The following is a 26,765-nucleotide window of genomic DNA, read 5'->3' as shown; positions in this document are numbered from 1 at the left end:
TCATCCCCATACTCAAATCTCATCTGAAACAGAATTCGCGGGAAAGTCCGGGTGGGTGGTCGCTTTGCTTTTTCTTTGAATGAATCAACATTGACTATTCGTCAATCATGAGGCAATGATGCGCTGACCAGGATCTGTGAGTTACCCTGTCTTGACGGCTGATTAGCTCCCGGATGATGTGCAGCTCTAGTGAGACTGGGGCATCCCTGTCGGATCTATGGATGTTAACATCCCAGCCTTTCTAACGAGCATATTCAGCAACTAATTAGAAAACAGTTCCAGATTCTATAGGAGAAACGAGCGAAAGCTGCATTCAGTACTGCAACAGGGTACTACTTCATCTTCCTCCAACTACTCTTACCACTCACTACCGTCCTCTTATTCTTCTCTGGAACAGTGTATCCTCTGTCCCTCTCTAATCTATGTCTTTCCCAAAAGTCACTCATCTCCTCTCTCAAAACTCTCTTCCCACTTCTCGAGTCTCTCTCCTCCCTCTGCCGCTCATTTCGTTGTGGCAGCATATCAGTCACCTTTGCAACAGCAGGCTTACACAGTGTTCTCCACACCCAGGACATCATGTGTCGGTACACATGGACAAGCCATTTGATCAGAAGTCGGGCATTTGTGCTAAAAGCTGCCACGAGAGAAAAGACCACTAGGGCAAAACTTGCAGGCAACGAGATTGTCCCGATGGTCTTGAGCGACAGATTATTCTCACCACCCCATTCTTGAGTGTTCATACCAAAGAGACCAGTAAAGAAGGTCAACGGGAGGAAGATGACTGTGAATGTGGTAAAGATCATGACACTACGACTTTGTGCACTTGCAAGGTCGGCATGAAGCCTACTCAGCCGTACCTCGTCAACCTGCGCCTGTCGCTGGACCATCTGAAGAAGTTTGTCGTAGTCATTTCTCGTGCTCCGGACTCTCTGAATCATCTCTTGAGCTTGGTGCGTATACTCCGAGACCTTTTTGATTGCTTCACTCAGGAACAGTCTTCCGTTTGCGGTGCGGTCACGAAGTTCCGGGCGAGTATAAGTGGAGAGCATAGAGCTGACGACTTTAGACTGACGTTCAAACAGATGAACCAGAATCAAAAGTTCATCTTCGATATCTCGAAGCTCAAGGAGGGCAGATGTATTGTCCCGGTTATCCTCTTCTGCTCGACGGCCCTCGGCTTTATGGCGCGCTCTGATGGAACGAGCTTTGTTCTCAACTGGCTCGTAGGCTGACGCTTTGTCACGGAATCCCTCGGCGCGAAATGTTTTGAGCGAGGAGGTGAGTTTTTCGGTCTAAAGGTTAGCCAGGTTTATGAATGAGATGGCAGCGTGATTAATCACATGCAGTGACATACCAGAACGCTGATGGCTTCTTCAAAGATTCGAAACACTTCTAGGTCTGGATGGGAGGATCTGTCGAGGAGGACAGTAACAGCATGGAGGACTGCTAATGCTGCCAGGTCCAGAGCATTTTCGCATTGCCGGGTGAGATCGACGTTGACTTCGTTAAAGATGCTGTCTCGAAGGTCTGCCTGCTGATACAGAGGCCCTTCAATAGCATCACCCTCTCGCTTCGGGAAGAAGGAGAGTAGGGTATCTAAAGGTCAGCTAAGCTCCGTACAGAGACATATGACTTACGAGAGTCTATGGCCCAAAGCCACAGCTGATCCACCATGAGAACATTCCCGTTGAGTATAGAGTCCTCGCAACCCTCCTCGTCTTCCCCATCCTGGCTACTTGTCTTGGATCGTCGACTACCACTTCCGCTGCTTCCGGAACTGCTGTTCGACATTTGTCCATGAAGTCCTGGGCCCAAACCGGGAGCAAATGTCCGTTCCTTTGTCAGTTTATACAGCATCTGATCATCATCTCGCGACCGAGTGTCCCTCAACGATGGATATCCGTATTGATCAAGTGTTCGACGACAGTTGACCGGTGGATCGTGGCCCACAAACTCCCAGATCACCTGCGATTCAAGAGAATCAGACTTTGCCACAGTTTCGGGAACAGGTCTGGCTCGTCCATGGCCGAGACGCTGAAGGATGAGTTCTCGTCGGCGAATGAGTCGTTTGTACGAGTCAAAATGAAGATATGGGAGGAAGAGACAAGTATAGATTCCACCCTCTGGTTTGGGCGATATCGATGACTGCTTCGAAGATCGACCTCGAGGTGACACTACACAGTTAGCTTGGATTTCATGGTAGGACTCAACTTACTGTGCCGAGGAGCTGAAAAGTAACAGCCTGGTTTCGCAAAATACGCATAGTGTTGAGAGTGTCGCCCTCGAGAATGCCTTGTCGCCCAGAAGTCATTGTTAAACAGGGGGGCATAGTTGCGATTGTTTGCTGTCTGCAGAGTCTCGAACATTTTCTACCCAGGTCAGGCATCATCAATGAACTGTCTTTGGGATTCTTACCGTCACCCAGCTAGGATTGTTGTATGGCAGATGAACCCACATAAACTTGCGAGTTTCAATCTGAGGTTTCGAAAACGCAACAGGCACTTCATCCACGATTACCGTCTCACTGGCTCTTCTCTCACCATTTTTCGCGGCCTTTCGGATAGCAACGATAGCTTCTGGAAGCTTCGGAGATGCATCAATATCGTCATCATCACTGAAGCCCTCGATTGTGCTTCGACTTCGCTGTGAGAATGGAGGAAAATCTTTGTACTCGTATTGTGAGGCTTGAGTTCCCATGCTGACAGACCTACTCAGAGATCGCCCCATTCTTCCTCGAGGAGGAGGTGATAGACGATCTACAGCCAAATCCTGCTCAAAATTGGCACGAATAAGCGGCGATGGACGTCGCATTGGTGTTGAGTAGTGCGTGGGTGGTGAAATAGCCGCGGGTGATAAAGGTGTGGCAGGGGATCTTACTCCTGTAGGTGCTGACTCTGATCTTGTCTTTTCTGCATCAACAGGCCGTATGATAGGGGATGCAGGGGGAGACTCGACAGATCCTTGCGAGATCCCAAGGGGATTGTTGTGTGCTTCGTCAGCAAGTTTCTCAGTCGGCAGCATCGTTGTTTTCCCTCGATTCCTCAAGAACCTCCCTTCATCAACTGTCTCGACCTCATTCAGCCTTTCAGCCAGACACTCCTCTGGTCCCTTTCTCAAAAAGTCTCGAAGCGGTAGGCGTGTAGACCAAGCTCTAATCGTCGCCACATCCAATGGACCTGGAGGATCTTCAAAGAATCCGTGAATCTCTACATTGACCTTCTGTTCAAGATTCAGAGACCAATTTCCGTCCTCACGAGAGTACTCGTCTGCGCGTCCGATGAGAGCCGACAACTGCTTCAGAAACAGACGCATCGTGTGCACATTATGCCGCCCGAAAGAAGCAATATTTGCATGATCACTCTGAAGTGGGAGAATGGTCTCTTGCCGCATGCCGAGTATAGCAGACTTGATTGAGGTTAGTGGCGCAGTAAAGTATACATCTCCCGAGCTGCCTGAAAGGCGAGAGTCGATGGTCTCATACAGCGTCCAGATGCGAAAGTCGTGGGCTATCGATTTGAAGTCGTCGTCGAGTTGGAGGAGCAGAGTGTTTCCCACGCGAAGATCGTCGGTTATTGATGTCGGCATAGGAGCTGACAGTTGAAGCAGGTTCTGAATACCAGCTGCAAGACTCGGCATGGCAAAGTAACTCGATCCTTGATGAGGAGTGCCTATTCTGTCAGCATGGGTCAATCAGAGATGGATCACGTACCAAAGAATGCAGCTCCATAACATTGCCTGTAGACATTCTCGAACGACGGATCTCTGCTTGCCTTTGTCAACGCCATCTTGACAATAATACCGCCAACACTATGGCCCACAAACACAACTGGTCTTGTCTGCTTCTCTAGTTTTCTCAAATTTTCCAACTCCTCCAGCAATGCATCAGCCAGGGTGCTCAGCCTTGTATCCTCGGTCGTCGATGGATGCTCATACAACAGAATCCGAGCTCGATCCGCCTCACGACGAAGTCCTTGGCGAACCCATGACGGAGCTGGTCGGTCAGCATCAGATCCTGCACCTTCGGCATCGCGCATAGACAATGCTCCGTAGTATCGACTCATAAGACCATCGCGACTCCATGTACGAAGGGCATCTGCTCCAGGGCATGGAACAGTCACAATGTCGACAGTTGTTTGGTCGTGAGTGAATTCTCCTTCTGGATCAATAATAAATCTGGCCTTTGACACCTCCGTTTCCGTCGATTCTTCGCTAATCTTTCCTTCAGGTTCTCTCTTTGTCGTGTAATCATTCAGTGGCGGAAGTTGATCTGGGGGACTTCCTGGGTTAACATGAACCGAGTCCTTGTCATTGCTGAGCTCCGGCTCAGGTGAGTCCCCTGCATCCATATCAACAGTGTGAGTCCTGTAAATTTCCCGGCGTCTTTGCCTGGGGAGTTTTGGACGAGAGGCTTGAGACATGAGAACGTTGACGAAAGTCATGAATCAGATGGGTTTGTCCAAAGTATCAACGATATACATATCACTACCACTCACTCCGAGTCATCCGCACAAAACATCAGCCTGGCTTGGCCCGCTCGTGACAAAAGTCCATTTCAAAATAATATCCGATTCCCATATCAATTGCTGATGTGCTAATATTATCTCTGTAGGCTGACTCCGTAGATCCCATAACATGGGTGTCTGAGACAAGATTAGTCAAATGACTGCACCACCTGAACCGTCCCCATGACTGCCTGCTAACCCGTTTCAACCCATCCCAGTGCCCACCAATGCTTTTAAAACACCATCAATAGATAGCATGCCAATATGCGATGCCGAATGCGCCCTCAACTCCGATCAAAATGTGTATCCGAGCAAGCGCCTTTACTGCAGTGAAAAATCCCCAATAGTAGTGCAGTGCACCACAGAATCTATGTAGAGTCGATTCTCGATCTTGCACGTCTGGCCGGGTCTAACAACAAACATGCCGTTGGGGCCAAGATTGAACGTCTTTTCGTTCATGGTGACCCGAATCTTTCCTGAGGCGACGGAGCATGTTCGCAATTTGTCGTCTTCAACAGCCCAATGGTTAGCGCTGCCGGGTTTGAGGACTATAACGTTGAAGCTGACGTCCTCTGAAACGGTGACGGGTTGGCCACTGGTGAGGTACGAGTTGGAATAGGCGACGTCTGATATGTTAGCTGGGCCTCACAGACAAGGGAGACTCACTGTCTGAAGATTCATCCTTTATCCTCCCTGGAGCAACCTCCCAATCCTCCATTTCCAATTCAACGCCCGTCTCAGGTCTGCCCATGGCGACTGTTTGGTCTCTCATGGCAGCGTCATTCCCAGACGACCGTCTTTTTTCCCGCTTTGGCTGGACTTCGGTCATGATGTCGACACCTCCGGAATCGTCGAGATCCATCGGAGGATTCAGTTCCTCGGAAGACGAGGATCGACATGAAGCAGACCCTCGTCCAAGTTTTGGCTCAGGACACCAGTCACAGCCGTTTGAACGTCGCTGCAGATGACACCAGTATCTGCACCCCACGCAAGATTCTAGAGCAGAGAATGCCTGCTTCGCTGTCGCAGACATGCCGATCGGGAGGCGTACGCAGGGTTGCGATAGTCTTGCGGATGGTCGGGTGGTATTAGCTGTGCACTGCTCGCTGCCAACCACACATGTGCCTACGAGGTATGCCACTGCACAGGAATAATGAGTCATGTCCAGATTGCTTCCCCGGTGGGTATGCTTCCAGCCCTCAGGCAGCTCACGTATGCGAGGCAACGTCAGCATGAAATTGATGTCCTCTCGTTGATGAGACTTTTGGGCTGGACTGAGGTGTTGATGGAGATATTGCTTGACCTCCGATTCTTGCATAGCTGGCCGGTATGGAGAATCCTGTGAGCGTGTCGTCTTTCTCTCCTGTTCGGCAGCCCGAGACACTCGGTTTTGCTGAAACGAGGCGAATACCGACAACCCTGGGTCGACTGGAGGTGGTGCGTCAGGAGGAAGTGGGTTTCTGGAAACAACGATTCCAGGTGTACCTCCAGGACCATCCTTCTGATAGTTACCGACCTTGGTCAATGTGCCATCTCCGTTGTCATTGAATGTCGTTGAGCAATGGCCAGCACCGAAATGTCCACCAAGACCATTGAGTTTGCCAAACACGCGGCGGCAATCGCGCACAGGACATATGTATGGAAGTACAGGGTCGTCGTGGAGTTTGTAGTTTGCCGGAATGAGTGCCCCACGAGCAGAGGTAGAACCACCTTCGGGGACTGAGTATGTTAGAGCAGCTCGATGCAGTGATTTGGACTACCTACTTGGATATACAGTGTAGGCTCGGCCGGGTTCAGCCATGATAATTGCCTCCAATCGAGGTTCAGGTGCAGGAATATCCGGTGAAATTGCTGGTCCAGGTGTTGGCGATGGTGTCCCTTGGCCAGTGTACTTTTTGAGCAACTCGGCGCCGGTGAGAGCAACCACCGCAGATTGGGATGAATGATGCATGGCGCTCTTCTTGATAGCTGCACCGTTGATATCTGCCAACTGTCTCGCGACCTCGGCTTCCGTAAAGCGACGAGCTTCGCGAACACGGGCGTAATCAGCGGGAATCCTTTTGGGGAGACCGGATGAAAAGTCCGAATGTGAAAAGTCTGGGGGTGTGTTTCTCTTTCGAGACATCCCTTGAGACGATGCAGGTGACTGTGAGAAGTATTGTGCTGGTCATGTCAGAGTGAACGACGTCTTGAGGTAGAAAAGACATACCCTGTCTACGTTCCCATTCAGACTGAGCTGCTTGAATTCGGGGATTGCTCGATAGGATCCCAGCCGCCGAAGCTTTGACTGCTGCGCTTCCGACAATGTCACTGACGATACGTGAGGGTTCTGGGACGTTGAGGTTGGCTTTGACTGAATTCCACGGTTTAAAGCCTGTGCTCTTTACGATTGTAGGGTCTGCATTGCCGGACATTATAGGATCAAGGACTGGTTGCAGGTTGAAAATCTCATGGCGAGTGAGAAACGGACTGAAAAAAAATTAAGGAACGAATAAGAAGCCCAAGTCGGGTTGCACAGATGAGATGAATTGATGAGGTGAGTGAGCTGATGATGAAAGTGAATTGGACGCGCCGACGCGAATGAGGTTATAGCGCGGTTAGGGGCAGGATGTACCTCGCTGCAGAATTAAGGTGAGAGATACCCCCAATGTTCCCCAATACGACCTCCGCCAGCGAATACATCACTAACACTGCATATGCACCGGTTGAGCATTACAAATGAGCCATCTTCAATTCACTCAACTGCAGCTTCTGATTTCGACATGTCTCATAATGTACAGCTATACATACAATTGTCCACCTATTCTACAGCCTTTCCATCGCATCTAACCACTATTTCTTCTTTGATGCCTTTTTCGCCTTCTTGGCTTGCTTCTGGCTAAGCACCTTGACAGCCTTGATCTCCCCGCCGCTCTCGGCCCTCTTCTGCTCCGCCTTTCTCTGTCCCTCCAGTTCCCTCTCTCTCCTCCATCGTCTATGCCTGAACCACTGCTTTCGCGTCCTGAATCGCTTGGTCTTGAGGCCCGTCGTCTTGGCCAGCTTTCCAATAGCCCAGTTGTCTTCTCGATAACTGTAGTCCTTTCGCAGCTTGAGCAATCTGTCTGGTTCGCCCGCTTCGACACGGTTGACCTGGAAGGGGATTCCGGACGGTGAGATCTCGGGCTGCGCGGCGACTTCTTTGATGGGGAAGGCGGTCATGTTTAGTTTTCGCTTGCGTTGGGCGTGAGCTGGATATGGTAGTGTGTCGTTCTTGTCAAAGACTACGCCGATGTATTTGCGGTCGGGATGTGGCGAGGGATCGCGGTAGTATTTGACATATCCGGTCGCCATTGCGTGAATGGTGTGGTCTCGACCCATGATGCAGTTCTCTCCAGGCCACCAATGCGTACCGCGCTGTTTGTAGAGGATGTTTCCAGGAATGACGAATTGATCTAAAGGTCAGCCCAGTCCGGCTCATTCAGAGCGGAACCTACCTCCTGTACGCTTCGCACCGAGCTTCTTTGGAATACCCCTCTTGGGCTTCTTCTTGTATGCTCCCTGCGACTTGACCGACGCAAATCGATGACCTTGGACGAGCGAGTTGGCCAATTGGACACCCAGAGGAGCGACAGGTGTGAAAGCCGGCCTCGCTAGACTGGCCACAGCAGCCAATATTGGCCGCTGCATCGTGAGGAACCTCATGCCGGCGGTTTGTGACGATATGGGCTGAGTGAGGTTAGCAACGCTTGATCCTCAATTGATGGAGTTTTTGCGCTTAGTCATCGCTTATCGATAAGCTTGTGGACAGCTTCCCTAAACTCAGCTGCAACATCAACACTGCTCTGTAGAATCATGAACAAAATGCGGTACCTTTTTGCTGTTCTGTCTCTCTTGACACTGGCCAATGCCCAATTCGGGGGCTTCTTTGATCAAATGTTTAACCAGCAAGGAGGCCACGAACATCATCAAGCGCAACAGCAAAACAACCCAAGCGATGCGAACCACTACAAGCAGAATTACGAGAACTGTAAGTGCACCTACAATTTCTGACTTTGCTAACATGTACAGCTGTCTGCGACAAATACCTCTGCCCCGACACTCTCGCTTGCGTCCACTTTCCTCACCACTGTCCCTGCGCCTGGGATGCTCAACAAGAAAAGTTCGAATTAGCTGAGGGACAACGTCTCTGCGTCTCTCGTGGTGGATTTCGGCCTGGTGAAACAGCTCGAAAGATTGAATTGGCAAGAAAGGGACTACTGTGAAACATCGACAAGCATAACACCACGACGACAAAACGACAAAACGAGTGATAACCGTAAATATTAGGAAATGAAACATGCCTCTACCGATCAGACTATGTGCCCTTGGTCTCCATCAGAATCTTGAAAACGAGCGAGTAATCAGATAACACACTCCTCCTCTGCCAACGCCCGATAATGATATCCTCAAAACTCCATCCTAATGCCCTAGCCAGTTCACAACCCTCATCATGTCTCCCCAGCACCCTACGCAGTGCCGTTGGGTACGCGCGGTACCTGTGGCACAGGCGGCACCTCACCCTCGTCATCCTCATCCTCATCCGCGAGCGTCTCGGGGTGGCCCAGGAGCTGGGCCACATTTTTCATTTCGTAGTGTCTCTTCCGGAGCTGTTCAAACTTTCTGTGCTTCTCACGCTCCTCGGGAGACATGCCCGCCAGCTCCTCCTCCGCGTTGTGCCCGATGCTGCTCTCGTCGTCGACGTGAACGCTCTTTTCGCTGCGGGGTGACGGCGCGCCCGCTTCCGGGATCTCCTCTTCCGGTTCGCCCAGCGAAAGGCCCGGAATGTCATCTTCACGGCTTGGACGTGAATTCTTAAGACGAGCACCAGCGTCCGCCAGAGGATCCTCGTCTTCGTCCGACGGGTCTTCGGCGGGGTCGTAGTGTTTGGCATAGGGAGTCTTTGGTTCTGTGATCTTCATGGTAGAGGAGCGCTCCTGCTCCGTGAGGTAGAGGTTTGCCTCGTCCCACTTGAGTCGCTGCGAGGGTTCGAGAACGTCTCCGATGGAACTGTTGGCACCTGATTGTCGGCGGGATCCAGAAGGGCGGGCTCCAGAGGAAGAACGTCGGTGACCAGCGTTGATCTGAGTGTTGGCGATGGTAAGCTCCTTATCGCTGGCAGGTTGATCGTGGTTCGGCGAGGTGGGAGGAGATTTCTGATACGAGTTCTTGAGGATGCCTGGAACTGTTAGAGAGGTCACAGATAGTGTCAGACAACTCACCTCGAGGTCGTTGAGGAGGATGGGCAGGAGGCGAGTGCGCCGGGGGAGAATCAACAGCAGAAGCCATTTTGGTATAGTCGGAAGCTTGAGTTGAAAGGGTTAAAGCCAGAGCCCAAGCCCAAGGCGTTGTATCTGAGATATTGTGCGGTCTGAACGTGGTGTTTGCCTGTGATGCAGTCGCGAGATCAGGTTGAAAGATGAAACCCTGTGCTCGTGAGCAGATCATCAGTAAAAAGAGGCGGGGGGCCCTATAACATCCAATGACGCAGTGGCCTGAGACCCCAGGATTTGGAGGGGCTGGGTACGTACCAAGCCTTGATTAACGGCGTGTGATGCTAAACGGACGATGACTTTTGTCAAGATAATAAGGGCGTCGCTGTTGATCCCGTTATTCTAACCTCTTCAGTCGGGTTTTTTGGTCGTACATAACGGTTGTGACTGGGAATACCCTTGTCGTCCGCTTTCTAGTACACCCTCTTTGATGCAAGAAACATCTGGAATATCGTGAGATTACGCACGTGAATGCATGAAACGGGTTCTGCGATTAAACTTATTATCACAGTCATATTGTTATCACAGTTGTATATAGTAAACTTGAGTTGATACTGTATATACGAGAATTCCAGATTATCTGATCTTGTTGATCGTATATAATTGCCGGCCTCTACGTCATTTTCACGATGAAAGGGTCGTCACACAGCCGAGTGGTTAGAGGGGAATGGTTGGATGCGATGCAACCTCGTTCGTCATTCGAAAAACCACTCAAACTTGGTTGATTGGCCATCTCTACGATGAGATGAAACGATGTTGATCTTGCTTGGTCTAGATCTTGTAAACCGCGCATGCCAGCATAAATCAGCGGCATGCATTTGCCAGCAGGTTCAGATAATGCAGTCCAAAGCACGCCAACTACTCGTGTGAGTTGTTCTCACTTATCTGTGCGTTACTGCTGTTTCTCTGCCTGAATTCCCCTCCCGCTCGGCGACCTTCTCGCTCAGAGCCCGCAGGCTGGCCTCCAAAGCCTCAATACGCTCCTCCAGCTGCATATCCTCCGACTCGGTCATCTTCTCCTCCATGGCACGCTGGAAGGCCTCCAAAGCCTCAAGACGCTCCAGCAGACGCGCAATTTCAACAGCATTGTCCATGTCCTGTGAAGATCTGGTGGTGAAAGTTCCCTCTGTCTTGGCGTTGCCTGGATGCTGTTAGCAAATGGGTATTTAAGCTTCTTCTGCCATGATTTCCTACCTCTCAGCTGAATATTGTCGTAAGCTGTCTCGATGGGGTATCTGGATGCGTATTCTTGATAAGCAGCGATGTTATTCTGGGCCGTGGTGATGTTCTTTTGGGCAGTAGTGACAAAAGAGCGGCGTCCTTCTGGGCCAAGTCGGCGAAGAAACTCATCCGTGGAGAGCATTTCCAACCCGTCTGATGCCTTTGCGCTATGTTCGGACGAGTAGCTCATCTTGCTCGACTCGACGGGAATAAATGACCGCGTACTTCTATTAACGTGAGTGTCGGCAAAATTGGAGCGGTAAGTGAACATACCGATGAACCAGATGGTAGACAAGTATAATGAGTGAGGTGCAGGTGTTAAAGTGGCAAGAGATAATGTATTTGTAGTACTGTACAAAGATTAAATGAGGATAAAGTGAAAGGAGTGAGAGGAAGAAGAGAGGATGCTTCTAGGGCGAAGAAGCATCGTGAAGAAAGTGCCGTGAATCAGAGTGGAAGATATTGAGCAGTGGCAGCTGCTGGCACTGGCAAGATCATAAGCAATCAATATTTGGTTTGTGAGCGTCTCTCATTGATTGAGGTGTTCTCCCTCGTACTCCCAAACACTTTTGAGTGACCCAGACAGGCCTAAGTTTGGGCAATTGCTTTACCCACCACTGGTAGCTCGTGATCTCGTAGGGGTTACTTCATCAAGTCTTATTCCTATCATCACTGGATCATGACGGGTTTGCGAACTAGGTATCAATTTAACTAACTAACGATTACACGCTTGCAGAGAACTACCTAATTGACAACATACTTACCGACCATCTCTAGATCAACACCTATCATCCAGCTAATCGGAGCTCTTCTCATTGTGGCCACTCTCTTCATCACGGCTTCCGCCCATGCTGTAATACTTGCCAAAGACACGAGTCTCCAGATCAGAAACACCGCCCGTAGACTTACGAGCCTGGCGACGGAAATAGATACGCTTAGCCCATTTCCAAGATTCAATGCCGAGGAAGAAGAGCACAGCCTCGACAAAAACAATACCCCATTCCCAAGAGATAGGAGCATGCTTAAAGACGACAGTGTTGAGTCCAGGAATATAGATTATAGGGAACATGGTAACAAAGCCGGCAATAATGGCCCAGAACAGGAAGGGGTTCCTCCAGACGTCATACATCCACTGGGTGAAATACTTCTTGCTCTTGGGTTGCATTCGGAAGAAAGACCTTCTCATATTGATCATCTCCCAGGCCAGGAACAGGGCGAACCAGGTCAGGCATGCAAATGTTGTTGAACGAGCACGGAAAATGACCTTGCAGTCTTCGCTGTACGTGTTGTTGCAGTTCTCTCCAATGTCAGCAGCACCATTGCCGAAGCCGTACAGGACGAGGACGAATGAGGCGAGGCAAAGGGCTGACATCCAGAGACCGTAGACGACCATGTCGAGCATCAGTTCGGGGGTAAAGACACCTTGTTTCAGCTACACAAACAGACATGTTAGTGGCGCTCGTCAGAAGCGAAGACGGAGAGAAGGGACACATACGTTTTGAGGGGGACGCTGCATAATATCTGGGGCAGCAATCTCAAAGCCGAGGCCCATATCAGGCATACCAGATGTGATCATGATGATCCAGAGAATCTCAACTGGTGCAAGAGGGAAAACCGACAGATTGTCCTTATCCTTGAAAGCAAGACCGATCAGGAGTGTACAAGCTTGGGCAATGTTCTCAGCCAAAACGTGCAGAATAAATTTCTGAATATTGTCAAACATTCTTCGACCTTCTTCAACAGCATTCAGAATAGAAGCAAAATTGTCATCAGTCAAGACAATGTCGGACGCTTCCTTGGCAACATCAGATCCAGCCTGTCCCATAGCAATACCCACGTCTGATCGCTTCAAACTGGGCGAGTCATTGACACCATCACCGGTCATGGCGACGAAAGCCTTGCGTCGATGAAGAGCTTCAATCATACGGACCTTGGTCTGGGGGGCACAACGAGCGACGACAAGAGGCAAAAGGGGAAGCTGATCAATCTCATCATCGGACAGCTTGTCAAACTCTGAAGCAGCCATGACCATTACCTTGGAAACATCCTTGGGGATCTCAGACATCTTGGCAGGGAGAATACCAACCTCAAGAGCGATAGCACGAGCTGTTTCGGGGTGGTCACCAGTAAGCATGTGAACACTGACACCGGCTTCGTGGCATTTTCGGACGGATGGGGCAGATTCGGGGCGAGGAGGATCATACAGGCCGATGAGGCCACGGAAGACAAGGTCCTTTTCGAAGAGCCCACGGTCAAGTTCAGCCTCGTTGTCTTCAACATGGGGAATATCTGTTCGGCTGGCGAGAGCAAGAACACGAAGACCAAGGCGAGCCAGAGACTCCATGTTTCTCAAAACATCTTCCTTGATTTCATCTGTGAACTCGAGAATTTCGTTACCAGCGGCATAAACGGGGCAAGAAGTCAAGACACGTTCAACAGCACCCTTGGTAAAGACCCATTGCTTCTGAGATTCGCTGTCGTGGAAAATGACCGACATCTTCTTGACGTCTGAATCGAAAGGGAATTCGGCAACTTCATGCCAGCGGGGATTATCGCCAGACGACAATCGCATGCGGTTCCAGTTGAATCGAGAAGCAAATACTTGCATAGCAATCTCTGTTGGATCTCCACGAGCATGCCACTCGCCCTCAATCTCGTGGACAGTGGCAAGGTTGGCAAGTGAAGCAACATTGAGGTACTCGACAAGACTGGGGTCTTGAACAGGCTGGGAAGCGGGGTCGATTGATGTACCTTTGGACTTTTCATTCTGGAAGTCTATGTTCTTGGGTTGGTCCTCAGTAAGGGTGATATCTCCGAGGGTAGGGTTGAATGGCTCATTGGAAGCGCCAACAGAGTATGTGCCGCGTCCAGGGATCCAAGCCTTCTTGACGATCATGGTTCCTTGGGTAAGGGTTCCGGTCTTGTCAGAGCAAATGTCTAAAAGGTTAGCTATGTCTGTATGACATGGAGTGGTACTTACTGGTCACAGCACCCAGGGCTTCCAAACTCTTGAGGTTACGGACAATGACATTTCTCTGGACCATACGCTTGGTACCAGCAGCCATGGTGATGGTGAGAACAACAATCAGAGAAGCTGGGATCATAGAGAGACCAGTTGCCACGGCATAAATGATGACTTCCCTCTGCGACCTGAAATCATTGGCTGCCAGAACAATAATAGCACACACAATGGCCGTTCCGAGAAGAATAAGTGCCAGCTTGGAGAGCTTGCGCTGAAGAGGAGTACCGACATTGACACCGAGGAAGCGTCCAACGGCATCAGAACCGGTCAAGGTCCAAGCTTGCATCCAGCGGCCAAAGTTGGTGTTGCCCTCGGCATCTCTCTTTGGCTGTCGGCGCTTGGAAGACTTGCCACGAAGAGCAACAGCAATCTGACCAATCTCGGTGTATGTACCAGTGGCGAACACAATGCCGCGAGCTCGTCCCTTTGTCACAGTAGACGAGCTGTAGGCAACGTTGAGTCGGTCGCCAGGGCCAGTATCATCTGGAAAGGTCTTGTTGATCTCTTTGCGCACAGGCAGAGACTCGCCAGTGAGGAGTGCTTCGTTGGTTTCAAAGTTGACAGCCTCTACGAGACGGATATCCGCAGGGATGGTGTCTCCCGTCTTGAGTTCAACCATGTCACCAGGGACAATCTCAGCAGTCACGACAACTTGGTTGTTACCGTTGCGGACAGCGTGGGCGGTAGGAGAGCTGAGGGAACGCAGGGAGTCCATAGTCTTGGCGGCTTGAAACTCTTGGAGGAAACCAACGACAATGTTGAGGACAATGACGGCGGCTACTACACCACCTTCAATCCAAGACTGGATTCCGAAAGAGGCAGCCATGGCAAGGATGAGAACCTGTCCCCCAAAGGGCAAATGAGCGACTCTACCGTTGTCTCTGAGCTTCTTCAAGTATACTTGAGGAAGCCTGTGTGAGGTAACTTACTAGAGTCAAGGCATTGGCGATCTGCCCGATAAAGATCTTGAGAGGTTGAACACCTTCTTGTTCACCGAATTCGTTTCGACCATAAGTCTCGAGACGCTGCTTGGCCTCGGATTCAGTGAGGCCATCATCGAGATTACCATTCAGCTCCTGGGCGACCTGCTCAAAGGCAAGAGCATGAGCAGGTGCCGACATGGGAGAGTTGGCTTGGCCAGAGATGTGAGGCTTCTCTTCTTCGTTCTGACCCATTGTGACAATTGAAGAGAGCAATAAGTTGAAAAGTGCAGAAGAAGAAGAGGGAGAAGCCTTTTTAAGCTGTACCTTCACAGGGGAGACATCAAGAGACCTTCCAAGTAGGACACCGATGGACCGTGAGATGGATCATGGTGGATGTGCCAAGAGTGACCATCACAGGAGATGCATGCGAAACAAAGGTTGCGCCAAGAGCGCTCAGGTTAAACAGTTCTATTTGGAGGAGAATTTTTATATGTGGAGATGATTGGCATTCAGAGTAATATGCCAAGACGATGCGTCGGAGGTGTCCTAAGCCGCATTGTTGAGGCGGTTTGGAGGTTCTGTTGAAGATATTGTCACTGTTCGTGGCTTGAGCGATCAATGTCTAGTCTGAGTACTTTGAGGCCTACAGAGTTTAAAATCAACTCTCGTTTAGCATTTTAAATCTTAAGCAACTTTATTCAAGCAGGATCTGTATCTGCGCTGGGAATCATTGGATAGACAACGAGTGATGCGCCAAGTTTATCTCAAGAGCTTAAAGTCGTTAGTGGAGGTCCTTGCTTCTTGGCGTTGCCGGGTCCTCCAACCTGGTTCTTTCGATAGAGTACATGGCAATGACATAATTCCACGCTGAAAACAGCTATTCCTGGTATTTTTGAGACGCACAAGTGCTCAGAGAGTCGTACAGACGTTTCGTGTTTATTATCTCGGTACTTGTTAAGCTTGAAGCCATTTTTAGATCAGATTCTCAGAGAAACGAGGGTATCGGAAAAGCGGGTCTCTTTATCGGGGAGCCGGTCTTCAACTCCTACGTTCAAGGGTCTAAAATATCCCCAGATTCCCGTCTCCGCGATATGTGAGATAAGATTCGGCAATTACGTAGTCTTGGACGTTTAAGAACCGGGATTAAAATGTACTTATTATTCGTATTGATAACACTTACGTAGGAGAAGAGAAAGAGATGCTCACCTCTTATTCGTCTGTTCTATTCCTCTTGCGGTAGAAGACTACAGCTCCTACCGATGGTACCCTGCCCTGCCCGGGCTGCCCTCCAAGTTCGCTAAAGTCGACTCGCCCGCCCACTGATAAAGCCAAGATACCTTAGCGGCCTTGCAGCCTCAGCCTTCTGATGCCAACATCAACTTCGCAGCATTTGCCAAGCTCCGCCAAGACAATAAACATCTCGTCATCTGCTCTAAAGCTGAATCATTGTCACGGGCTCGAAATACTCATCAATCAATGGCCAGAACCGCTGGTGCAGCCATGCCGTTGCGATGTTCCGTCCCGGCACCAAACAATCATTCAGATGTTCTAGAACCGGTCTTGGGCTTGTAGCCGCCACTGCAAGCACGTTAATCAGTCTCGATTGCTATAACTAAAGTCACATGTCGCGACCATTATCAGGCAATTCTCGCGCTTGTCTATTTGACTACTGAACCCTCACAAAACACCGCATTTTCGTTATCGCTGAAATGGAGCCAGTCGGGATCATTCTGCTCGTGCTTTTTCTCTTCATCATCATCATGGGCCCTCTGTACGTCTTCCGCTGTCAAATTGGCCACTGCTAACGGGAGAAGAGCATGCTTCAGGATGAGCGTGCGGAGAGCGTCGGAGAAGGTTTTCAATCCCCAACCTAGTCAACTGGACAATGCGCGTCGGAAACTCAGCACCGTTACAACCTCAACGGTCATTCCACAAGCGAATCCCGATCCCACCGCCGACATTGAAGCTCAGACTCCACTCTCCGGGTTCGGTGAATGGTGAGTGCATCCACTTCCGGCCAAGGTATCGGAAGCTCAGTCTCCGCTTTCATGCTCCGGCCGGAGCTTGTACGGGCCGCTCCTGGATCTTGCTGACATTCTTAGTCCAATCTGCATAGGTCCTCTTGTTCCAGAACCAGCACATACCGTCAACGCCGACCCACGTCCGATTCTCGAAAAGGTTTCAACGGTGACATCTCACGAGACGAATGACAAACCGGGTCCCAGTGTGCAGACGACCGATAAATCAAGCCCAAGTGTACAGACGACCGATAAATCAGGCACAAGTGTACAAACGACGGCCGGTCCAAGTGTACAAACCGATGAAGCTGAAGACGACATCATGACGATAAATACATGCGGCCATTCTTTTCATTCAAAATGTCTTTCCTCTTGGTTCTTGATCGAACGATATGATTGTCCTGTATGCAGGGTGCCGTATTACAAAGGGATACCACGTCGCGAAACAGCCTTGAGCGTGACACCGTTTTGGTGATCACCGCCACTTAATTGATCACTAATCTCTAGTTTAAATGCATGGTTTCGATGCCTAGCCATGTCTCAACGTCAACAGCTTGATGATGCTTACAAGCAGCCAGCAAGGGATAGTTCCTAATTAGTCCAGCTTCAGCCACAATCACTTTCAGCATCTCGATTCCCCATCTAAATGTTTCAGTTGTTCGTGGAACACCTAATACTTTCCCGGGACCCTCCGACCACATTCATTGGCCTAGCTCATTTCTTCGGAGTAACTCCTACGGTTTTATGCAGTCTTCCGTTGTTGGGTGGTTTGAGCGTCACAGCGGAGCAAAGTTGCCAAATACGCACCGCCACCAGACGGATCGGCGATCTTCCCGCCCACCCAAGTCTAGATGACTTCATCGCCATCAACAATGCCTGGATCGAGAATTTTGGTCGTTGATCGTTTAGAGACCTGACACTTCACCAGCCAGCAATTCAACAGGTGATGCAGGGGGCTTTGTGCCCATCGTGTTACCAGCGACAGTTTGCTCCGGAAATAATGACCTAGCCCTACCGGAGGCAACATCGTTCCCAGACCATGCATGACGCACCCTGCGTCATTGGCTTCTCGGGCCACTTCCTCCGACTACCATTACTTTAAATGTTGGAGAATGTTCGTTGCCGAATTTATCAGGTACTTGGCTGTCGCTTATATCTGCTATTGCCCCATGACCCTCAATTCTTCCTCGTTTATACCACTTGACATATGTCACTTCGTTTCTTGACATCTGCTGGAAGACTTTCCCTGCGACTTTCGGCTCCTAGAGCTTATAGCACGACTACAACCATGACCTCGAAACGGAAGAGAACTGGAGCTCATCCGCCACCTCCTATGCCTGAGATGCCTGATGCCCCCAGGAGAAGCAGTCGAAGAATAAAGGATGCTGCCGAACGGCCAAAGTCAAACACAGATCCAATGAAAGCTGCCAGCCCAAAGAAAACAAAGGCTGTCTGGGATACAGGCGAAGGTGTCGAAGAAGCCATGCGCGAGCTGAGCGAGATGGAACAAAAGCTGCAGACTGCCGTCAGAAGACAGCGTCTTGCTGTTGAGTCCTCAGATCTTCATGTCAAGAAGGAAGCCGCCGACGAACCTGATATCCGACCGAAAATGTGTGCGCCGAACCAGGATACTGTTGTTACCAGGGGAAACTTGGATGGAAAGCCAAAGGTTGCCAACTCTGTACCACTGGATGAGTACGACGCCAAACTTGCTGCTGGCGACGTCGCTGATGCCAAAGGTGAAGACGATGGCTTGGACCGAGGTGCCAACAGGCCTCCCCCTGTCAACAGTGAAACTCTTCCTCTACCATGGAAAGGAAGGTTAGGATATGTGAGTTTGGCATTGTGACTTGCAGACATGACTGACTCTCCAGGCTTGCCTAAATACATACCTGCGCAATGCGACTCCTGCTGTCTTTTCCTCGAGGACCTGTCGCATGGCCTCTATTATTGAACACCGACACCCCTTAGCAAACCCTGATGAACCAGAGCACCCTACCAAGAATCGACCAGATAAGAACAAACCCGCAGACCACGAACGAGGACTCAAATACGTACAAGATTTGGGTTTAGCGAATGCAAGAGATATCGTCAAAATGATACGATGGAATGTCAAGTACGGCATCAAATTCATGAGACTGAGTAGCGAGATGTTTCCATTTGCAAGTCATCCAGAACATGGTTACAAGCTAGCGCCCTTTGCGTCAGAGGTGCTGGCGGAAGCTGGCAGAGTTGCTGGAGAGCTGAATCATCGTGTAACAACACATCCTGGACAATTCACACAGATTGGTTCTCCGCGCAAAGAAGTTGTTGCCGCTGCCATACGTGATCTAGAGTACCACGACGAGATGCTTACTCTACTCAAACTTCCCAAACAGCTTGACCGCGACGCTGTCATGATCCTGCACATGGGTGGCGTCTACGGCGACAAGCAAGCAACCGTTGACCGATTCAAAGAGAACTACGCCAAACTCTCAGACAGTGTCAAGCGACGACTGGTGTTGGAGAATGACGATGTCGCATGGAGTGTTCACGATCTGTTACCTGTCTGCGAAGAACTCAACATTCCTCTCGTGCTCGACTACCACCATCACAACATCATCTTCGACCCATCGATAAGAGAAGGATCTCAAGACATTATAGGTCTCTACGATCGCATCAAAGCTACCTGGACCAAGAAGGGAATTACCCAGAAAATGCACTACAGCGAGCAGACATCCAGTGCAGTCACACCAAGAGATCGTCGCAAGCATTCCGCCAGAGTCAAGACTCTCCCACCATGTGCCCCCGACATGGATCTAATGATAGAAGCCAAGGATAAAGAGCAAGCTGTTTTTGAACTGATGCGAACTTTTAAACTGCCAGGTTGGGACACTTTTAACAACATTGTACCATATGAACGACCAGATGAATCACGAAAAGCCGTCAAAAAGAAGGCAAAGAAGGGCAAGAAAGCAAATGGCGTCAACGGAGAAGCGGAGGATGACATTGAAGTTCCTGAAAAGATTGTTAGCGCTGAAGATTTTGGCATGGGAGGTCCTCAAGCAAGAGTGTATTGGCCCGAAGGTATGGAAGAATGGCTGCGACCGAAGAAGCGCGAGATTAAGAAGGCAAAGGAGGGCAAAGATGGGACACCTGTGATGAAGCAGGATGGAGATGAAGAATGATATGTCTAATGTCAATTGCATTACATAGTGTACAATTAATAAACTGCATGAATGTCAATTGAGTGGTGTTGATTGAGGTATTGATCGAGGTGTCAAATATACAGGGTAGGAGGTCTGAAAAGTTTTCATTCCTTCCCAAGTCAACCTGGAAGCCTCAACTTTTCTTCAACAACAACAATGGGTTCTACAAATTTTGACGGTACAAGCGAAAGCTTTTTGCACTGGTTCAAGTCTCTGCCAGATGCTACATTCTCCGACGCCATTAAAATTGTTGATCTTCGTGATCGCAATGCTGGTCGTGGTATAAGTAGGTGCCTGCATGCCTTCAAAGTCAAGCTAACAAAACAGTCGCTCTCGAGGATATCCCTGCGGAAACAACTCTGTTTATCATTCCGAGAAGAGCAATCATCAATGTTGAAACCTCGGAGCTACCAAAAAAGATTCCGGATGCTTTTGATCTCGACAAGCCTGACGATGACGCACCGGGATTGGATTCTTGGAGTTCGCTTATCCTCATCATGATTTACGAGTATCTTGAAGGCGAAAACTCCAAGTGGAAGCCTTATTTCGATGTTCTTCCTTCGTCATTTGATACGCCCATGTTTTGGTCCGACAATGAGCTTGACCAGCTTCAGGCCAGTCATATGCGACACAAGATCGGCAAAGCTGAGGCTGGAAATATGTTCCAAAAGACGCTTCTCCCCATTATTCGAAGCAATTCTGAGATTTTCAACGCCGGAAACAAGACTGATGCAGAGCTTATTGAGATTGCCCACCGAATGGGCAGCACCATCATGGCGTATGCTTTCGATCTTGAGAACGACGAGGAAGAGGAGGAGGAGGCTGATGGTTGGGTGGAAGACCGAGACGGAAAGTCGATGACGGGAATGGTACCAATGGCGGATATTCTGAATGCGGACGCCGAATTCAATGTAGGTCATTTCTTGAGTGATTGGCAAAGCTAACAGGATAGGCTCACGTCAACCACGAAGAGGAGAGTCTCACCGTGACCAGCTTGAGGCACATCAAGGCGGGTGAAGAGATTCTCAACTACTATGGCCCTCACCCGAACTCGGAGCTCCTAAGAAGATACGGATACGTTACCGAGAAGCATTCTCGTTATGATGTTGTCGAGATTCCTTGGGACATTGTCGAGTCAGCTCTGACCGCCAACTTTGGCATCCCAAGTCAAGTCTTGGAGCAGATTGTAGGTCGAACCATTTGAAGATGACCCAGCTAACCTGAATAGCGTGGCGCTCTTGAAGAGGACGAAGAATTTGAAGACACATTCGTTCTGGAGCGAGAAACAGGTGAGGTCAACTCGGATGGCACCTTTGCCGAGTCTGCTCGGTTTGAAAGCATGCCCGAAGATCTCCAAGAACAACTCAAGACATTCCTCAAAGGCATCAAGAAAGCACAACCTGATGCTATCCCCGACAAGCGAAAGAGAGACGAGATCCACCAAGCTGTTCTGGCCAAGACATTGGAGGCTCTCGTAGCAAGATACCCGACAAGCATTTCCGAGGACGAGGCTCTACTCAAGCAAGACCTCAACCAACGAACTCGCATGGCTATTGCCGTCAGGCTTGGAGAAAAGAAACTACTTCAAGAAGCAATTGCCGCATCTTCTGGAGACGTTGAGATGACAATGGACGACGAATCTGGACCAGCCAAGCGTGCAAAGCGTTGATCCAGCGGGGTTATGTGATAGATCTTGTTTCCTCTCGTCTCATGCAAGAGGTGCAGAAGGCGATTGCGAACCATCCGCAAGGCAACAATTCCAATCAAAATCACAATTATCTACTATTTAAATGATCCATATCGCACATTTGTTTCCAATCTTCCTCTGATCAGCAACCACATTGAAGAAGCTAAACACCAGCGAGATACTGACAACAATTGGAGTAGATCGATCGGGCTCAAGCCGTTGAGCTTGCAGTCTGGCTGAGACGAGCAGAAGTCTGCAGCTCTACAAGAAATACCTCGCTATACGCGGTCCCGCTCGTGTCACACAAACATCACCGAAGATGTATGATAATGTTGAAACACGAGTCCACCAACTTGATGGCCTCGCTGTGAGTATTCGATCGCGATTTGCCTCGGTTACATTCACCATCTTACGGTGTACGCCACCCCCAAAGAGTTGCAAGCGAGCAGTCTACTCGGACTTGAATGAACCCGAACTCAACACCATCAGAAGAGGCTTGAGCATTGGTTGCTTCGAGTCACCTGGCAAGGTTCCCACACGACCAAGACACATCTTGCGGAGACACCGACGTCCTCTGGCCTCAGATGCAATTCAGCTCCATCGCATAATCCAACGTTGCCAAGTCGCAAGTCACCAGATAATCAAGGGCTAGCGCCAACAACTGATCGACATCAAGATCTTATCTCACCCATTGGCCCGCTTTCTCGACAAATCAATCAGACAACTTACCCGGTGGGAGTGTGGTTGAAGTCTCCATCGATCCGTGGAGTATGGGTCACCGGTGTCGAGCAGAAGAAGCGTAAGAGGGGTCGGGCCGCGTTGGTGTTGCATGAACTAGGGTGTCTTCATATTCCCTGCACAGCATTCAGAAGTACCATGAAGCGTGGCACCAATCCTTATTTCAAGTCTTGAATAGGCTTTACGGATATGTCAAGATGTCTGGCAGACTGCTGAAGCTGACATGTATGGTGTCGTCATTCTCACTTTGTTGCTTCAAACACCGGAAGTCGATTTCCTCAACGGTAGTGACCGAGAAGGACCAAATGGTGAATCCGAGATGAGGCTCTGCGGATGAGTGAGTTATAAAATGGCTTGCTCAAGTGTCATCAACAAATGCAAGTCAACTGCTCATGATCGACAGATGCAAGTCAGCTAGTGATCATGTTGAAACAGGTATGCTAAAAGCTCAGCCTCAAGCTCAACTAACACTGTCAGAGAACATCAAAGCACAGCTCGAGCCGAAAAGGGAGCTCTTCAAGCCAACCCACCACAGGCTTCCTGTTTATCGCCAACAAACTTGTCATCCGAGATCCAGAACGTGACGATTATCTTCACCTTATTCCGCCCAGCTCACCAAACTTCTACCGCGGCGAGGTCCCAAGCAAAGTCATGCGGTACTGGAACGGCGAAGTGTATGAAGCAGCAGATTGGCGATGGTTTCGAGACGCTTCCACGCTACCAGCATCCGAAGGACAACTATTGAGAGTGGACGCCCGCGGAAACTGCATCACGGATCAATATGGACGAGTATACCCAGCCGAGGAGTATAAAATGTTCGGAGTTGCTGCTTGCAATCCACTGCTCCCAATTATGGTCACTGAACATGATCCTCTGGTCACCAGATCGAACTGGGAACTTTTACGTGTATTCCATCCACCATCAATTCCGGGGCTCTCTCAAGTGAGCACCATCACCAGCAACATGGGTCCAGGGCCTGGTCCTTTGCTACACGTTGCTGGCAGAAATCCTGCGTGGATTCCCGGTCTACTTCCTCTGACCTACAAAGCACCCCGACGTGATGCACAACACTCGACAGGCCTTGGAGGAGAGCTGCCTATCGTCCTGGGGCTCATGGCATTGAACGCACCACCAGGCAGCGAGATGAGCAACCATTCGATAGACAGTGTATTTCTTGGACACAATCGCTTATGGAGACATGGAGCCTGGACAAGTCCTGATGCTCCTAGAGGACGTATGTTGTCCAATCGATTGCTGATATAGCTAACAACCACAGATCCCCCAACAGCTTCTGAAGATCCAAAAGGATTTATTGTCAAGGTGTTTTTTGACCCAGACAACCAAAACTCAACTCGAGAAGATCTCCGCAGTTTTGAATGGGAGAGGGCTATTGTTCGAGATTGACCAATGCGACAGCTTAAGCTTGAATTGATTTAGTCTATTATTCATTCCTGTATGAAGCCTGCTCTGCAGTCTGCCCCATGTTCGTTATCCCATCCATGAGCTAGTTTCGCTCGATTACGTAGGACTCAGACCGCGTCGGGAAGTCGTACAGCGATATCGCCAGATTGGGTAATGTATCGAACCCAAGGCAGCGAAGGATATTGCAACTACGATTGTTAGCCTTGATCGTATATCTGACGGGTTTCGTACCTTTGGCTCGGTAATCTTTAGATACCGAACCTGAATACCACTTGTGGTAAAGTAAGGGATCTCAAACTTGACCTGGATAGGTCGCTTAGCACCCTTACCCACACCCCCGACTCCTCCCATGCTACCACCGAAACCACCCATCATACCACCGCCTTGCTCGTCATCTCCTCTCACGCTTGGCAGACCCAGCTCAGCACGCATGAGGAACTCCTTGCCACCACCAAATTGTTTAATCTTCCAGACAATAGCACTCTGCTCAGGGGCATAATGAACAGACCCAATGTTTGTTCGGAAACGAGGGCTATCGGCGTCATCTGGAACAGGAACCACGATTTCGACATTGTTGGCGGTGCTGCGGCGCTTGAACTGAGCTCGAGCCTTGAGCATGTATTCGATTCGGGAGCCTGAATGGGACTCGACTACACATTCAACCCAGATCAGCGGCTTGACCTGAGTGTTGAGACGGTAGGACATGAGCTCGAATTCGCCGTCAGGGGGGATAAAGGAGATGGTTCGGTCGTTTTCGAATCGTGATAGCCGTACACATTGGTGGAACTTGACGTCCTCCATTTCGATAGCTTTACCGCGGGTGGCTCGACCGGTTGTCTCAAACATGACCTTGTCATTCAATCCTAGGCGCAACTCGGGCATGCCACTGAGGTAACACTTCATCTTGATCGCGCCAAGAATTTCTGATCGAAGGACGTTGCCGTTTGCAGACACCAAAAGGTTGAGAGACTCGACAACATCGAGGAATACTTCGTTCTTGCGGTAGCGGATACCCTCTGATCGCCACGACACAGCGTTTGTGACCGCAATTGGTGGCCGTGCTTGGATCTCGAGCTTGTGAGATTCCTGGGTGATGTACTCCTGAAGGATCTTGGATTCTGTTGTTTGCGGATAACCAAAGTCCATCATTTCGTCGAGAAGTTCGTAGATGATGACAAAGTTGTCTCGGATGGATTCTTCTTCTAACGCTTTAAAGTACTCGGTAAAGACCTCGACGATCTTGTGAAGGAATAGGAGGATTTCGGCGGCATTCGTGTTTCGTTTTGTAAGGGCGAGGAGGTAGAGGTTGTTATGGCGGATGTAGAGGTACTATTCAGTTAGCAGGGCCAACTAGCATAGAGGCTACCTACGTTGATGCCTTCGTGGGAGAAGCATGGTGGAACAGCAGAGGAGTCTTCTTCAGCTTCTGAAAGGAGTACGGGGAACTTTTCAACTGCTGACATGGGAATGTCACCACGATAGTTACGGGCAAGAAGGGTCTACACTGTCAGCGAGGCCACACACAGTAGGGTCCAACACACCTTGCCCTTGAGATCTAGAAAGAAGAGTGCGGATGCCATGTTGGATGTCTTGGCGGAGCGGAAAGGAGGTCGCGATAGATGCGACGGTCAAGATCAAGACGAAGAGGTCATGCGCAGTAACAAAGACAACAATCAATAAGGAGAGGCTGAATAGTAATTAAGGACTATAGAGAAGCGCAGGCAATCATCATGGTCCGAGGCGCAATGGTTTCGTGGTCAAGCTGTTTCGCTGGCATCTTTTGGATGCCTGGTCATTCCAGCAGTGACGACACGGTAGAATGTCGGATATGGTGGGGTAGCTTGAGCTCTTGATCACGTGAGAGATGGATCAGAAATTTTGATTAAAAGCTTTGGTTTTTTTTGTCTCTGCTTGTTTTCTCTTCTCCTTAACGCACCCTCTAGACAGTGCAGACCATTACCTAGCCTGCAACCGAATGGCATTCTGTCATTTCAGCCGTGGAGCCGTTGATGTGAGCTGCGATTTCGTGGTGCGGAGAGGGAACCTGGCTCCATTAAGAACTGCCCGAGTATTATTAGTTGCTTTGGCGGTGTCAGAGGAGCCGGACATACAAATTCGTGACTGGACAAATTTGTGACTGAGACATGGAAATCGATCTGGGGTAAATGTGGCAGGTGACCGCAGCCTCGAATTTTGTTGGGGGCTTGACTTCAGGGTCTTTGCTTTGACGAGATCTGCAATCAGGGATCTTGAGGTTGTCACAATGGGATTCGTAAAGATCGTGGCAAAGTCAAATTTGCAAATGCATGTCCAATGAGCTTGTGACCAGTCCATCCATCTCGCGTTTATCACGAAGTCGAACGCGAGGCTGTCCTGTGTCTGAGGAGTGTCCGGTCCTATCTCCAGCTCACAATTTACACAAAACCACATCGACGGAGTAATTTGAGTGTTTGAGAGTAAACTCAGTCCGTGCAGAGATTTCCGTTCAACCGATTCAGGGTCCAAGATGAATCTCAAACTCACCCGTAGGACTATCAACTGTCGTCCGGCAATGATACCGCATCGTCGCGCTATTGCTAGTATAATGCTACCGTCCATCGCACATGTCAAATTCACATGTTGATCAGTTATCGGGGACCAGATACAGGTCCGATAAAGTAACCGAATGCCGACTGGTTTGGATAAAGAGTGTGAATGCAACCTTACTTGAAAAGGAACATATTAGCATAGCTCAAGATGAGCAATCAATGAGCAAT

At 49.7% G+C, this 26,765-nt stretch overlaps 12 protein-coding genes across 12 annotated transcripts; 5 read left to right on the top strand and 7 right to left on the bottom strand.

Annotated features, from left to right (window-relative positions):
* Positions 1-332: 332 nt before the first annotated feature.
* On the bottom strand, positions 333-4,418 carry FMAN_09987 (uncharacterized protein; the record flags this gene model as incomplete). The annotated part of the gene is made up of 6 exons (XM_041820610.1): positions 333-1,292; positions 1,355-1,596; positions 1,638-2,174; positions 2,216-2,369; positions 2,416-3,668; positions 3,710-4,418. The coding sequence occupies 6 exons, from the start codon at positions 4,416-4,418 to the stop codon at positions 333-335; spliced, it is 3,855 nt and encodes a 1,284-aa protein (XP_041686473.1).
* A 405-nt stretch (positions 4,419-4,823) lies between these two features.
* Positions 4,824-6,916, bottom strand: FMAN_09986 (uncharacterized protein; the record flags this gene model as incomplete). Its single annotated transcript, XM_041820609.1, has 4 exons — positions 4,824-5,128; positions 5,169-6,221; positions 6,267-6,665; positions 6,712-6,916. 4 exons carry the CDS (start codon positions 6,914-6,916, stop codon positions 4,824-4,826), a joined length of 1,962 nt encoding a protein of 653 aa, XP_041686472.1.
* A 418-nt stretch (positions 6,917-7,334) lies between these two features.
* Positions 7,335-8,168, bottom strand: FMAN_09985 (uncharacterized protein; the record flags this gene model as incomplete). The annotated part of the gene is made up of 2 exons (XM_041820608.1): positions 7,335-7,933; positions 7,976-8,168. 2 exons carry the CDS (start codon positions 8,166-8,168, stop codon positions 7,335-7,337), a joined length of 792 nt encoding a protein of 263 aa, XP_041686471.1.
* A 174-nt stretch (positions 8,169-8,342) lies between these two features.
* FMAN_09984 (Long chronological lifespan protein 2) lies at positions 8,343-8,743 on the top strand (the record flags this gene model as incomplete). Its single annotated transcript, XM_041820607.1, has 2 exons — positions 8,343-8,508; positions 8,550-8,743. The coding sequence occupies 2 exons, from the start codon at positions 8,343-8,345 to the stop codon at positions 8,741-8,743; spliced, it is 360 nt and encodes a 119-aa protein (XP_041686470.1).
* Positions 8,744-8,986: 243 nt separating this feature from the next.
* On the bottom strand, positions 8,987-9,806 carry FMAN_09983 (uncharacterized protein; the record flags this gene model as incomplete). Its single annotated transcript, XM_041820606.1, has 2 exons — positions 8,987-9,696; positions 9,740-9,806. 2 exons carry the CDS (start codon positions 9,804-9,806, stop codon positions 8,987-8,989), a joined length of 777 nt encoding a protein of 258 aa, XP_041686469.1.
* An 865-nt stretch (positions 9,807-10,671) lies between these two features.
* On the bottom strand, positions 10,672-11,201 carry FMAN_09982 (uncharacterized protein; the record flags this gene model as incomplete). The annotated part of the gene is made up of 2 exons (XM_041820605.1): positions 10,672-10,931; positions 10,985-11,201. 2 exons carry the CDS (start codon positions 11,199-11,201, stop codon positions 10,672-10,674), a joined length of 477 nt encoding a protein of 158 aa, XP_041686468.1.
* Positions 11,202-11,807: 606 nt separating this feature from the next.
* FMAN_09981 (putative ENA5-Plasma membrane P-type ATPase involved in Na+ and Li+ efflux) lies at positions 11,808-15,208 on the bottom strand (the record flags this gene model as incomplete). Its single annotated transcript, XM_041820604.1, has 4 exons — positions 11,808-12,443; positions 12,507-13,948; positions 13,992-14,874; positions 14,963-15,208. 4 exons carry the CDS (start codon positions 15,206-15,208, stop codon positions 11,808-11,810), a joined length of 3,207 nt encoding a protein of 1,068 aa, XP_041686467.1.
* A 1,508-nt stretch (positions 15,209-16,716) lies between these two features.
* Positions 16,717-17,449, top strand: FMAN_09980 (uncharacterized protein; the record flags this gene model as incomplete). The annotated part of the gene is made up of 3 exons (XM_041820603.1): positions 16,717-16,727; positions 16,771-16,953; positions 17,059-17,449. 3 exons carry the CDS (start codon positions 16,717-16,719, stop codon positions 17,447-17,449), a joined length of 585 nt encoding a protein of 194 aa, XP_041686466.1.
* An 813-nt stretch (positions 17,450-18,262) lies between these two features.
* On the top strand, positions 18,263-20,141 carry FMAN_09979 (putative UV-endonuclease UVE-1; the record flags this gene model as incomplete). Its single annotated transcript, XM_041820602.1, has 2 exons — positions 18,263-18,805; positions 18,849-20,141. 2 exons carry the CDS (start codon positions 18,263-18,265, stop codon positions 20,139-20,141), a joined length of 1,836 nt encoding a protein of 611 aa, XP_041686465.1.
* Positions 20,142-20,659: 518 nt separating this feature from the next.
* On the top strand, positions 20,660-21,831 carry FMAN_09978 (uncharacterized protein; the record flags this gene model as incomplete). The annotated part of the gene is made up of 3 exons (XM_041820599.1): positions 20,660-21,073; positions 21,115-21,348; positions 21,391-21,831. The coding sequence occupies 3 exons, from the start codon at positions 20,660-20,662 to the stop codon at positions 21,829-21,831; spliced, it is 1,089 nt and encodes a 362-aa protein (XP_041686464.1).
* A 1,179-nt stretch (positions 21,832-23,010) lies between these two features.
* On the top strand, positions 23,011-23,991 carry FMAN_09977 (uncharacterized protein; the record flags this gene model as incomplete). The annotated part of the gene is made up of 3 exons (XM_041820598.1): positions 23,011-23,022; positions 23,065-23,821; positions 23,864-23,991. 3 exons carry the CDS (start codon positions 23,011-23,013, stop codon positions 23,989-23,991), a joined length of 897 nt encoding a protein of 298 aa, XP_041686463.1.
* Positions 23,992-24,116: 125 nt separating this feature from the next.
* Positions 24,117-25,589, bottom strand: FMAN_09976 (putative clathrin assembly protein AP47; the record flags this gene model as incomplete). The annotated part of the gene is made up of 4 exons (XM_041820597.1): positions 24,117-24,197; positions 24,241-25,338; positions 25,380-25,508; positions 25,551-25,589. 4 exons carry the CDS (start codon positions 25,587-25,589, stop codon positions 24,117-24,119), a joined length of 1,347 nt encoding a protein of 448 aa, XP_041686462.1.
* Between the last annotated feature and the right edge of the window lie 1,176 nt (positions 25,590-26,765).

The sequence above is a fragment of the Fusarium mangiferae genome (genome assembly GCF_900044065.1).
Source record: "Fusarium mangiferae strain MRC7560 genome assembly, contig: FMAN_scaffold011, whole genome shotgun sequence".
In the NCBI taxonomy this organism is placed as follows: Eukaryota; Fungi; Ascomycota; class Sordariomycetes; order Hypocreales; family Nectriaceae; genus Fusarium; species Fusarium mangiferae.
Note: the sequence above shows the minus strand (reverse complement) of the source record. Positions and strands in the feature narration are given on the sequence as shown.